Source organism: Erigeron canadensis, chromosome 5 (genome assembly GCF_010389155.1).
Source record: "Erigeron canadensis isolate Cc75 chromosome 5, C_canadensis_v1, whole genome shotgun sequence".
Classification (NCBI taxonomy): Eukaryota; Viridiplantae; Streptophyta; class Magnoliopsida; order Asterales; family Asteraceae; genus Erigeron; species Erigeron canadensis.
This window is the reverse complement of record NC_057765.1, coordinates 530,884-544,378: the sequence shown is the minus strand read 5'-3', so window position 1 is coordinate 544,378 and position 13,495 is coordinate 530,884. Positions and strand designations below refer to the sequence as shown.

Genomic DNA, 13,495 nt, shown 5'->3' with positions numbered 1-13,495 from the left:
GCTTGTTTTTGGCCTTTCGCTATTATATACATAAGCTACGAAATGGTTATACTATTGAAAAAAGAAAAGTTGTTTAAACCTTTTTAACATGGGCATATAGTTGATTGTCTCGCACGAATCATCAGGACCGGCACTGCAATTTGTTAGGTTGGACCCTGTTTCTCTCAGGCCAAATTCATTAATTGGATGAAAATCTGAAATAAGCACTTACTTTCAAAGTCCACACCTCCAAGGTGAAGATTTCAACTTATAAAAAAATAATAATAAATAAAAAAAATAATAAAAAAAATCTATGCGGCCAATTAGATTAACACTAGAGTAGGAAGATGGTGAAAAGTTAACTTTTGGATCAAATCACTACAATCACTTTTTTTCAACTCTAATAACTAGAGACAAAAACTTCCAAATGAAATTTTAAGACCGCTTCAATCTTTATGAGATAGAGGGAGTAGTCATCAGTGAACTCTGAATGTTTTTGAACTCACAAAAACACAAACACATAATTTTTTTGTTTTCCAGTGGCTTTAGCCCATTGACATCAGGTAGGTGTGGTAAGGGCCCAGGATGTGAATATATCGCGGGTTCGATTCCCATTACTGCGGTAAGGGGGGGGGGGGGGGGGGGGGGCTGATTGCAAAAGGTAGCGTTGCGTGAGTGATCGTAATAGCATTTTTTTTTTTAAATGATTCACTTTTTAATCCAAATTCCAATTGCCGTATTCACCAAAGCATTGTGATTTGATTTAGTGATGGTTCTACTTACATGGAACTATTATATATGGGATATATAGAAGATGCAGATTTAGTTTTTAACTAGGAAGATTTTGCCGCGCGTTATGCGACACTAATTTGTGCTATTTTATGGAGTGTCGACGATGATTTGTTCTACATGTAAGAAGTGTAAATATTACATGTAATGAACTGCATACGCATTAGACATGGATGTGAGTTTTTCACAAAAGTTGGTGTTCGATAGTTGTATCTAACAGATCATGAGTATGTTTACAAAAGATTTGGTACATAGTTTTAGCTACCGAGAGTGCCATGAACTTTACAAAGGTTTGAAGCTAGTCATGGTAATGTTTGCGCTATTTTTACATCTTGTGACAGACTGGCAGGTATTATATATTTGTAGCCGTCCTCGGTTTTTTGTCTTGGTAGAACTTTTAGTATGTCTAGTATGAAATATGGAATGCTTTTACACTAGAACCTTTATAAATTAATAACCTTGATAAAATTAATAATTTGTCCGGTCTTAACTTGGGACCAATACAAAATTAGACACCAATCAATAAAATAATAAGATAATAATTTTTTTTGAAACCCCAAAGTAAATATATAGGTCCCATCAAAACTATAAATTAATAATTCTTTAAATATTCCAAAATTTTAATATTGTTTAGTAATAAATGAATATATAGTCACTTGTTTTTTTTTTAACTTTAAATCTATGTTGAATTTATCCTTAAATTTCTACATTTCGCTTACAAGTTGAGACATTGTCGCAACAAAAAGTTGTGAAGAGTTGTTAGCCACTTATAATGCTTATTTCCGAGTGATTGATTTCAAAATTACTGTATCATCTCCAACTTCATTATCAAGTAGAATTTAAACAATATCCATCACAAATTCTTCAATGTTTTGAACCTCATAACATTCATTATTTTCATCAGGATAATCCCTCAGCTCACCCACATCTGTTTTGTGCTAATAATGCATACCCGTAATTAAGCTCACAAATGTCTTCTTCATAGTTTACATCGTTTAAATTACTTGAGCCGATTGAATTCATGAAACGGATTTTATCGTAGAAAGCAATTTGCTTTGGACTCTTGTGTCATTTAATATGTGAATGTACATTGGATATTAAAATTTTGAAAATGATACATGAAACTCTTTAAATTGATAATTTATTAATTTATCGATATAATAATATCTCGATAATTTAATAAAATATTTCAGTCCCAACATTATTAATTTATAGAGGTTTTACTGTAGTTTTATTGGTACCTGATATCTATGAGTGTGAAAACAACCAATGGTCTACCGTCTTTTATACTTTTGTCTTCTATTTTTCCTTGAAGCCTTCCGTAATAATCTGTTTGTTTATTTAAGACGGTGTTTCAAAAGAATTTTTTTTATGTTTGTTAAAGGGGTAATATAAACCGATAAAAGAACAAATAGTAAAATTGAGTAGTTCATCACCTGTTATTTTATCTTTATTATCATATATATGTAACTGTTTTTGATAATTCCCAAAGTTGAAATAATGGCGGGGTATCTCAGGATTATCATCTAAGGGAGTTATGCTTCATGTTAACTTTGAGTGGCATGGCATTAAGATATAATGCTGGCTCTGCACACGCATACCTATCAAGTTTGTAGTACTTGCTTAGTTCGATGATTGATTCCATGATAGAGCGAGATTTGTTAACTTAAATTTCTAACAAGTTTTAAATTTAGTTATTACAAGGTTAACTTCTCTACTATATTCACTCACGGGCAGTTGACCCGATCATTTGTAATATAGCAAATAGATAACACCAGGATCGTTCTCAGGGAGTATGTCTAAGAATGCAGCTAGGTTTAATTCTAAGGTTGTTGGGGGTTTGTCACGACTTAATTAACTAAAACTATTGAAAGACTATAATAATTAAAAACGATACATCTACTTGAAAACAGTTAACATGCCACATAGATCATCTACCATACTACTTATAACTGTTGAACGACTAATCACAACCAAGTTTCCTGTTAAGTCCTCCGGTCTAAGTGGTCAAGATTCCTGTCAAGTCACCTAACCCTTTAATTAAGCTTCTTGTTCTGTCCCATAATTAAGATTATAAACTAAGTCTGTTTTTATGACCTGACCTTTATAGTCTAATGGGATTCCTGTTAAGTCACCTAAGTAGTTTGGCTTCCTGTCATGTTCTCAACCTACTTTAACATACTTTTATATTCATTTAAGTATTTAAGCCTAAACAATTATGGATCGATGGTCAAGCATAAAGCGGTCCAACAATTATAATTAATTATCAGTATCACTATAGCAGCATGATCACATTATCCAAGCAGATGCATAAATATTTAGCTACTCATGGTAAAGCAAATAAATCTAACAATCATTAATATAAATGAATCCATAATAATAATTGTCAAATATTATAAGTCTTGCAAATAAGTATGCTAATAACAATAATAAAAGGAAAGGAAAGATCAAACTAATAGTAGGGAAATCGAAGTCACACAGTCATTATCCTTCTTGGCCGCTCCTACGAACCTCACACCACAAACCCTAATTAATTTGACCTAATAATTATTTGTTGAATGATCATTGTTGTTGAGAATTAATGCTTGATCTTCCGGATGATATGGAGGTGTTCCGAGGGTTTAGATCTGATGAAAATACCCTAAAACAGACCCCAAAGTCGTCTGGAGGAAGTATGCTTCGGATCTTAGGATTTAGGGGGGTATTTATAGGTTTTCGGACTAAACCCTAGCTGAACCGACTTTCCCAGCGGCGCTGGGGAAGTCCCAGCAATGCTAAAGGTGTCCCAGCGGCACTCGTAAGCTTCATGATCACTTCCAGCGGTGCTAGAGACAAATGAGCGGCGCTGGAGGCTTCAGGTTCAACATGAAAGTTGTAGATCTTTCTCTTGTCTTTCCGTGGATAGCTTACTTGTTAGAAACGGAGTCCGTATGAAGAAGTTATGCTCAAAATACTAACGCATGGTCGTATGCTTCATGTCGCCCTCAAATTCTTCATGATCCGCTTGCTAGTCTTCGTCCAAAAGTCTTGTTGCTTCGTGTTAAGTTGAGTAGAGACGTTTGCCTTCACTTGCACGTCTTGTGAACTTATCATAACATGACATCCAATTAAGTACCAAAAGTTCACCTTTCTAAGCTTATTTAAGCATCAAAACACGGCCTAATGATGGGAAATAATCACAAAATGGACGCTCATTATATCCCCCACGCTTAAGTCTTTGATTTTCCTCAAGTAAAGAGTCCAAGAAAATAAATCAATGATGAGCGAATAACTTAAATGTTCAAGTTATTCTACTTTATGAAACATCTGAAAGATTAGTCATGCAAAATGATTTGAGAAAGCTTTGGACAAAATCAGTAAGCTATAGCTAGAGGCAAGATAATTGGTCAATCAAAACTGAAAGTTAACCTTATATTCGTATTAATACCTCTAAAACCGTTCTATAATTCCACATGTCTTAAAGCTCAATCTTACTTCCTTCTGTTGACTAGTTAAGCACTTAATTAAAGTTTGCATAACAATCAGATCTATTAGCTACTAGCAAGGCATTTATATTTCATTCGTTTGTGTACTTATGAGTCACTACTTAGATATACTCTCACACTAGAGTCATGCTCACTAGCTAAACACTAAAGCAGTTATACAATATTATCATCTTTAATAGTTGAGACTGCGGTGACAGGTCGGTGGTTCCCCACTCGCAGAGCAACATAACTCAACTAATGGTTAGAGTTTATACCTTACATCAAGACAACGGTGATAGGTCGGTGGTTCCCCACACGCAAAGCGACATAACTTGATACGTATAGATTTTACTCGTTAATAGTTCTTCGAACTCTTTTTAGTTAATCTACTGATTGTCTTTCTTAAGATTACTACATTATTCATGCAATAGACATTATTAGAGACCCCAGATAACTCATACACTTACTCCGCATGCAACTAGTTCACAATCAATAGTGTAAGAATTAAGGCGAACCATACGTCTAAACTAGTTCCTACACAAGCACTTATATTATTAAGTCCAATTAATACACATATACTAATAACTAGATAACTCTAATTGCTAGGCATATTAAAGTCCAGTTAAATGTGCTATGACAAACATAATCGCATACAGTTTCAGTCTAAGTTCTAATCCAGTTGGAAGAATGAACAACCACAAATCTATAGTTATACTAACAGTTCTAACTAACCGTTCATCTACCAAAGCTAATATTGCTTAGTTATCGTCATCTTTTGTCTACATGCAAAGTTTATATTCTCAAAATGATTTTTAGACACAAGAAAAATTTTAAATTTTGCATGAAATAAGTAGTAGAAAAATTATGATTATCCAAACAATTAAACCACGGGTTTTTACTATTCCATCCCCCCACACTAAAATTGTACAACGTCCTCGTTGTACTGAACCTAGCATAAGAGGGTAATAGGAAAAAAAACATGATAAGAAAAAGGATTAACGAAACTTCCCAGGCTTATATTGCATGAATTTCTGTTGAAGATGGCATTTGCAGAGTGACTTGGATGATGTTTGAACTTCAAAGACTCGAGTCGCTCCATTTGATGGCGATCCATTGATGCGCCTCCACCTTCTTTTTTTTTGTTGATATTATCTGATTTTTCTTTTTTGGATTTTCGGTGATCTCAATGTGCTAATGGAGGTTTAAGCGGCTCTTGATAAGTGCTGGGTGATTGGGAGGGGTTAGGAATGTGTTTAGAAGGTTTAAAATGAAGTTCAAATTGCAACTGGACTTCTGAGCGGCGCTGGCGAAAGGCTAAGTGGCACTGGGAATGAACCTGCTGCTCTAAGCGGCGCTCAAGTGGTCCTAGCGGCGTTGGTGGGTCCTGGATCTCAAAATCAAAGTTGTAGCTCTCTCTTTTCCGGTTCTGTGGCGTAGTCACTCGTCGAAAACGGACATCGGATGAAAAAGTTATGGCCAAAATACCAAGATAGCGCAAAACTCTTCATGTGAACCATATTTCCTCCGTCTTGAGTGTTACATCACGAACTGATTCTTCTCCAAACCATCACTACATCTCTTTGAGGTCGAATAACCTCGTTCCTTGATGTTCTTCTCCTCACCACTTGCAATGATCTATAAAGCTCATGATTACCTTGTCATTTGCATATCTAAATCAAAATATTAAAACTGAAAAGATAAAACAAAAATGAAAAGTACGATTACTTGCTTGTTCAACCGAAATAGAACAAGAAGTAATATTAATATTAAACAAAATAACCTAATGCATGAAAAATAAAACACATACATGAGTTGCCGTCCAAGAAGCGATAAATTTACCAAGTCTTCAGCCAGACTCATTCCCTAAACTTACCATGGCGGGGTCTTAAACGCCCCCACACTTAAAGTGTCAGGTGGTTTATGCGAATAAGGTGAGTAAAATGTGAATCTAATCTTAGTCAATGCCCAAACCATTTCATTCACCTTTACAAAATTTCCTTTTAAGATGTTCAAATCATTATTTTTCTTTACAAAACTCATCTGAAAAATGTATCATTTCATCCTAATGTATACCGTTTCAAGATTACCCTTATGACATGGAACTTTCAATTATTTCATGCTAAGGCTTATGTCTGTCCATTCTAAAAGGTCGGGAGCTAGGGGGTTCGGGGCTAGTTTAAAGAATAAACAATAATGCATGTAATTACTAATAGCCCTAAGATTAACCAATTTAATGCATTCAAAAACAGTAAAAGCATAAAAGGTTAAAAAGCTCCCTGAATAATCCGGCTCAGGTTGCACATGATGTTGTCCCGTGTCCTCAACTTCAGCTATCGTTAGAGTCGTATGCCCTTTATCCGGCTCCTCCCGTGCAATGAATTCTTGAAAGATATCAGCTGGAGTGACACTCCTGCATACAAATCAAAGGAAAACATTTCAATAAATAATAAATCAAATAACTATGGAGTTCTCCTCTCATCCACAGCCAATACGTCTAAAACGTGTTGTGTTGTGTAAGGCCAATGACATTACTTATAGACAAGATCCCCCTTGTATGTTAGCGATATATGCTTAACTCCCCGCCTTACCACAACACAATATTGTCCGATTTGCCCGCAGGCTCACGACTTTGTTTCTGGTTGCTCGGGTAAACTTCCCAAAAGGGTCACCCATTTGACATTGCTGCCTGTGGAGTTCTCCTCTCATCCACAGCCAATACGCCTAAAACGTGTTGTGTTATGTAAGGCCAATGACATTACTTATAAACAGTAAAAAGAAACATTAAAAAAAAAAACTTGAAAACAGCAAAAAAAAATCAAACTGATCTCCTCAAAAACAAAAATAATGAAAAGGGTATGTGAATTAGGATCCAAATAGATGATTAAAGCAAAAAAACAGTAAATTTTTGGGATTATAAAAGAAAAAAGATTATTATTATTGGATTAACTTTTACAGATTGAAAAAATCTGAATTATGGAGTGTGAAATTTGGGGGAAATTAGATATGATTTATAGAGTAGAATTTGGTGGGTTTTTGTAATTGCATTCCAAGCAAAAACCCATAAAATGACCTATATCCCTAAACATCATATCAAAATTACAAATATGCACGATTAAAAATCTATAATACCTTATAAAAAAAAATGACCTATGTTTATATTAGGTAATTCTATCTTTAAATTACCAGATTTGCCCTTGGACTTTTTTGTTTTTTTTCTTTACGTAACTACTCACAATCTCTAATAAAATAGACCGTCTTCCCCATTACTGGCGCCGCATTGCACGGTTATCTACAATCTCTAATAAACTATACCGCCTTCCCCACTACTGCCGCCGCATTGCGCAAGTACCATGCTTGTTTAAATAAAAGATTTATACAATGACATAAATACTTTATAAGACAACCTAGCCTGAACTTGTAAAACCGTAATAAAAATGGGTGAAAAACCGCAAACGGTTCAAGTAGCATATTGTGGTGTATGCGGGTTACCCGCTGAATACTGTGAATTTGGACCCGATTTCAAAAAATGCAAACCCTGGTTGATTCAAAACGCTCCCCATCTTTATCCACTTCTCATTCAAGGTACTGTTTCTACCATTATATCATCATGTCTTTAATTTATCAAACTTTTCTTTGTATTGATTATTTATTTTTATAATATATTTATAATAATCTAGACTTGTATAATATATTACAAACCAAATAAGGTCTCAACTTTCAATTTCAACTATGTGCAAATGATAATACATAATGTACTGTACATCAATACCTACAACTTTTACTCTACTTCATAAATCATTTTATTCTTATAATTCTTTCAAAATCTTTTATCTCAAAAACCGTACATCGATAAATTATAAAAGTTATATGGGTATTATTAAAATTTCATGCTCTTCATTAGAGATGTCATTCAATATACTTTCGACGAATTTTTAAATCCGAGGTCGGAGCCCGTACGGCTAAGACATCTGGCTATGACACTTTACGACATATCACCTCCTATGACATATCATGACCTATCACCCTCACCATCTCACCGCTGCAACTCGCGGTTACTTCTCGTAATAATCATGATGGATGGATGTTATAGAATCTAATTCAAAGGAAGCGGAAAAAGTTTCTGATCAACTACAATCATCTTCGATATCCGATTCGGCCACTGGACCTTCTGGTATTCTTTCTTTCTTTTGTTTTTTTATTCTTTTTTAAATAAAATTGTGATATTTTGGTTTGATAGGCTGCTTATGATGCCTTACTTAGATATGCAATTAAGGTTTTTGATCCCATAAGTTGTGCTTAAAATGATTTAACATGTGATTATCGTAACAGGCCGTCTAAACAGAAATGGAAGTAAAAAATGTGTTTTTTTTAAAGGGCGGTGATAGATACACCACCGGAATCTGTTATACATTACTAAAAGCGGGAGGTGTACAGTATACAAAACGCATGATACAAGTACATATAAGCAAGTTTAGCGGTGTATGGAAAAATCTAGTGGTGCCCTCTTTGAAGTTATGATGTCTAAGACAGAAATAGACATAAGTTTATTACTTGTTCACCGCTACTTTGGACAATTACCTACTGCTAGTGTTTTGTATGTATATCTATGGTGTTTGGCCTTGGAAACTCCAAAACAATGGCTATGATGGTTGTCTCGGGCAAAATATTGGTATAATGTATCTAATCATTCGTTCATCACTTGGCCTTGGAAATACCAAATGTGAAGGTCGTGAGGTACTCATCAGTTGGAATAACCTTTCAGCTTAGGAAGCTACCTGGGAATCCATAGAATGTATTCCACTCATCAGTTAGGACAAGGTGGTTCTATGGGAAGAGGGTAATGGTACGAACCAATATTGGGATAAGTTGTACGACAGGGGTTCTAAGCATGTGAAGGGGGCTATGAGTAATTCTTAACTCAACACGGAGTTTGGAGGTTTTATTGTGAAGTCAGGGGTTTCATTTTTTAAATTCAGGCAACGAATAATTTCTTTGCCAGAGTTAAAAACTGTTTCCTTTTGTATTTTTTCCTTTTTTTGGTTTATTACTTTATTTCATGCTAGACAAGTCTGTGAATAATTATAGATAGACAATAGGTGAGGACGAGAGGGATATAGAGAATTAATTTAGTATTTTGACTTCTATAGAGACTACATCTTGAATTGCAGGAACCTTGTGTATAATCCATTTAGGATCACTTTTCTGTTTGCTTGGGATGTTATCATGTCCAACTGTTCAACCGTTCAACCTTTGATTATAATCAAATGTAGGTTCTTCGGTGCCAAAGCAAGAGCCAGCAAAACGGCTTCCTGGTGGAAAAGTAAAAAAGAAGGTATGTGGTAGAGTAGTTTTTTTACTTTAATCTTTTGATGTAAAGTTTGTGCGCACATGACTTTGGCTTCTGCCACTGGTCCGGCTTAATGAAACATTGAAACTGAGTTTTAAAAGAGTTTATGGTCCCTTCCAAGGCTTATCAACTAGTTCTTTTAGTTTTTTGGTATATCTTGCCATCTTGGTGAATGTTTTAGGATTACATTTCTGGATTGGATGTGTCAGTTTTGATCCATTTATATATTAATGGGTCGGTTAGGGTTAAGTATTATGTTTAAAGGGTCAAAGAAAGTTTAGCTTTGAAGAAACAGGTCGATTAGATGGATACTCGCTGAAAGTAACCTTTTGATTGAAAAGGTTAGGTAATCAGTGAATTAGTAATGTAGTATAATGTGTTATTCACATTTGATGCACTAATATAATTCATGATGAGTTACTATATTGGACAGTGGTTTAACTAGCTGGTTTTGACCCTTGCTAAGGTTTTGACGCTACAAGTGACCACCTATATACTACCCCTTGTGAACATGACCGCCTTTTAATTGACGACCTATTTACCACCTCTAGTGGATGTGATGCCCTATAGTATAATCTATTTTAAGGAGTAGACGAGTAGTTAATATGAGGCTAACCTCATCTAGTCAAAATGTCAAATGCACTTCTTGCTCTTCATTTGCGTCAAATTTTGTCCTGTTTATGGACTTAGCATGGCAACAATGGAGACTGAATGTAGCCTGCTTTAGAAACTGGAAACCAACCATGAAAGAATGCTGCTAATAAGTTTCCTCAACTTATATTGCAAGTGCGTTAGAAGCTCTAAAGTAATTAGGGAGGTTTTTGGATGTGTTTTCATAAAGGGGATTATTTTAACTTTAAGAATCAGAATCAGATAACTGGATATACAGTTGATTAAAGTTTGGAAAGGTTGGGAATGGTATTTTATTATTTTTATTTCATTAATCATATTTTTTGCAGCAGATTCTTATCTGCTTGACTACTTAAACGAATCTGATTCTTTTGACCCCATATAATGAGAAAATTATTACTTTGACCTAAATAATCGAAATTGGTGATTACAATATCATGTCACACCATCAGTTAAGCCATACGTCCAAATACCTCGAATGCATTGATGGAGATATATGATCCTTAAATCCATATTCTTAGGGTGTGTTTGGTTTGAAACTTAGAAAAACCCTTCATAAGTTCAGAATTTAGAGGGTGCTTAAGTTGATAGGTTTGATACCCAGTGTTCAATCCTATACCCATCAGACAAACAATTTTATCATGATTGAAAGTCTTATGTATTCCTGTGGTCGGGTGGCCTATATCCTCACAAGAGATCACAGGTTCTAAATAACCGTAGGTAAACATCAAATCTAGTCGGAAATAGGAAATGGTTAGAAACAGGGATACCCCGGTTAGGCTGTGTACATCTAAGTCAAAAAGACTTGGCATCTCTGGGTAATAAAATCTTACCTGTTTATATCCAAACAAGTATAACCTTTGAACTTAATGATATCCTTGAGAAAAAGGCTTTTTCATCCTACAAATTATCATACACATGTTTCTAAATGTGTTGGATGATTGACGTGTGTGTAAGATGATTTGTAGGAGGATATAGTAATGCTTTATCTATGGTTGTATTTTGTATAAAGTATAAACCATCCAATCTAGACAGTTTCAAAGTGGGAAATTTGTATGTGTACTCGTTTGCTTTGGAAGTGCGTTGAACAACAAATTAAATTAAAATGGCTATAGAAGACCATTAATCCGACAGTCACAAGTATGTAATTGTTAAACCATGAAGCATATAATACTTGAATTATGATACACTCATTTTGCTGTCATATGCATAAATTTTATCATGGGAGCATACATGTCCAGTTCGTAGCGAGGTTTCCATGGTTACTCACATCATATTAATAAACTCTCGTATGTTTTTTAGGAGAGACAAGAAGTTATAATCGAGAAGGTAACCCGCAACAAGCGTAAATCCATCACCACCCTGAAAGGTCTTGAACTTTTTGGTGAGTGTTATACAACATTATTCGTGGTTTTTAAGTTCTTCAGTTTTCTATGCAAGTGCACGTTATTTGGTTCACTTCTTCATATTACCCGTTTGTGAATTTCTTCGTTTGTATTGATAATTTCAGGTGTTAAACTGAGTGATGCTTCAAAAAAGCTTGGAAAGAAATTTGCAACTGGAGCTTCTGTTGTTCAGGTATAATTTCAAGGCAATATATACTTGAGGGATTCAATAATGAGTTTTACCATTCAATAATTGCAACTTGAGGGATTAGTTTTACCATCCAACGGAGAAAGATCAAATTGATGTGCAAGGAGACATTGCATACGATATAGTGGAGTTCATTACAGATACTTGGCCTGACGTAATCAAATATATCTTACCTTTACTTGATCATCATAGACATCAAAGTCTAAATTACTACCTCTGCTCAAGGACTAGTGTTACGTAATACCTTCAGAAATCCCTTTGTGAAGCCCTAAAATACTATTATATGGATAACCACATATAAGTTATAACTATTGTAACCCAGGAAGTAGAAAATGTGTAGGGTGGTTGGTCAAACAACTTTGGGCCTAAATGGGTAACTTTTTTGAACATGTCAAAAATGTGGTTGGTTGACTGGGGTTCATCTGCTGGAATATATTGGATTAGTTAAATAAATATGTAGATAACTACATAAACTATACAATTTTAGTAATAATCTAACTATTTTGAATAAGGTGATCTGGGATCTTGTAAGCAGTTGAATAGATTTTGGGAGACTTTCAATATGTTTGTTATGTTTTTTTCAACTTGTCCTTTTTCTTAAATAAACATCTTCCAGGTTGACATAGTAAATGGGTCAAAGTAGTCATGTCTGTAGATTACAAAAACATATGTTTTAACTAGCCAGCATTTTTACTTTTATTATCAAGGGTAAATCTTGATGATTTGTAGGATTGCATGTCATGGATACAAAAAATGACTTATTTGACAATATGAGTCAAATTTGACTTTAACTAAAGGATATGACATGTACCATATTTTCTCATTTTCATATCAACTTCAAAGTTTGCATTTCTGGAATCTAAGTTTTAGAAGTCAAATTATAGGTGATTAAGGAGCCAAGTGAATTTGGCTCAGATGTGCCCAGCCTAACTGGGTATCCCCATGATTGTTCCAACTATTTCACCGGCCACCCCCAAGATGTTTACCTAGGAAATTTCGAACCTTCAGCCTCTTGTGTGGAAAGAGGACGCTTGATCACTAGGCCACATTAGTAGTGGTTTTTTAGAAGTCATATGTTGCCTAATATCTGGAATGGCATGACATTGTTCTTTAAAATCCATTTTACACAAACTAAATATTGCTGCACTTGAAACTTATTGCAGATCCCAGAACCAGCCATCTATTTCATTGAAGATGGGAAAAAGGTCCCTGCTGTGTGACTTCCAACGACCATATGAAGTTTCTTTTGGTCCAGAAAGTCAAATATCACCATTTAAAGCTTAAAGTGTATGATCTTAAGAAGGAATTGCTTTTGTTGTTCAGTTAGTCTCCTACACACTGTTGAACATTTTAATGGAAACTAATCTTTGATAAATGATAACATAATATCTATTTTGCAATTTTGAGCTCTTATATACCTGCCTTTAATATTCTCATTTTATAGGTTATGTAGGTGAACCTAAAACATGGTTGTGTCCCAATAACTCGTTGAAAACTTAGATTGAATGGAAAACTAACGTGCTGCTATGATGGGTATTATTTTCTTTGTTTTTATTTTAGCTTATACACTTCATTGTATCATTTTGTGTCATTGCAGCCTTTCAGCTGCAATGCGATGTAGGATTTTCGTTTACCTAAAGATGACGATGACAACATTTGAAAATTGCTTCATTTTACTTATTATCTAGTTTAC

General features: G+C 34.6%; 1 protein-coding gene across 1 annotated transcript; it reads left to right on the top strand.

Annotated features, from left to right (window-relative positions):
* Window positions 1-7,643: 7,643 nt before the first annotated feature.
* On the top strand, window positions 7,644-13,202 carry LOC122600545 (translation machinery-associated protein 22-like). Its single transcript, XM_043773276.1, has 6 exons — window positions 7,644-7,814; window positions 8,323-8,403; window positions 9,503-9,564; window positions 11,512-11,593; window positions 11,720-11,787; window positions 12,966-13,202. Exons 1-6 carry the CDS (start codon window positions 7,667-7,669, stop codon window positions 13,020-13,022), a joined length of 498 nt encoding a protein of 165 aa, XP_043629211.1. The 5' UTR covers window positions 7,644-7,666; the 3' UTR covers window positions 13,023-13,202.
* The last annotated feature ends 293 nt before the right edge of the window (window positions 13,203-13,495 follow it).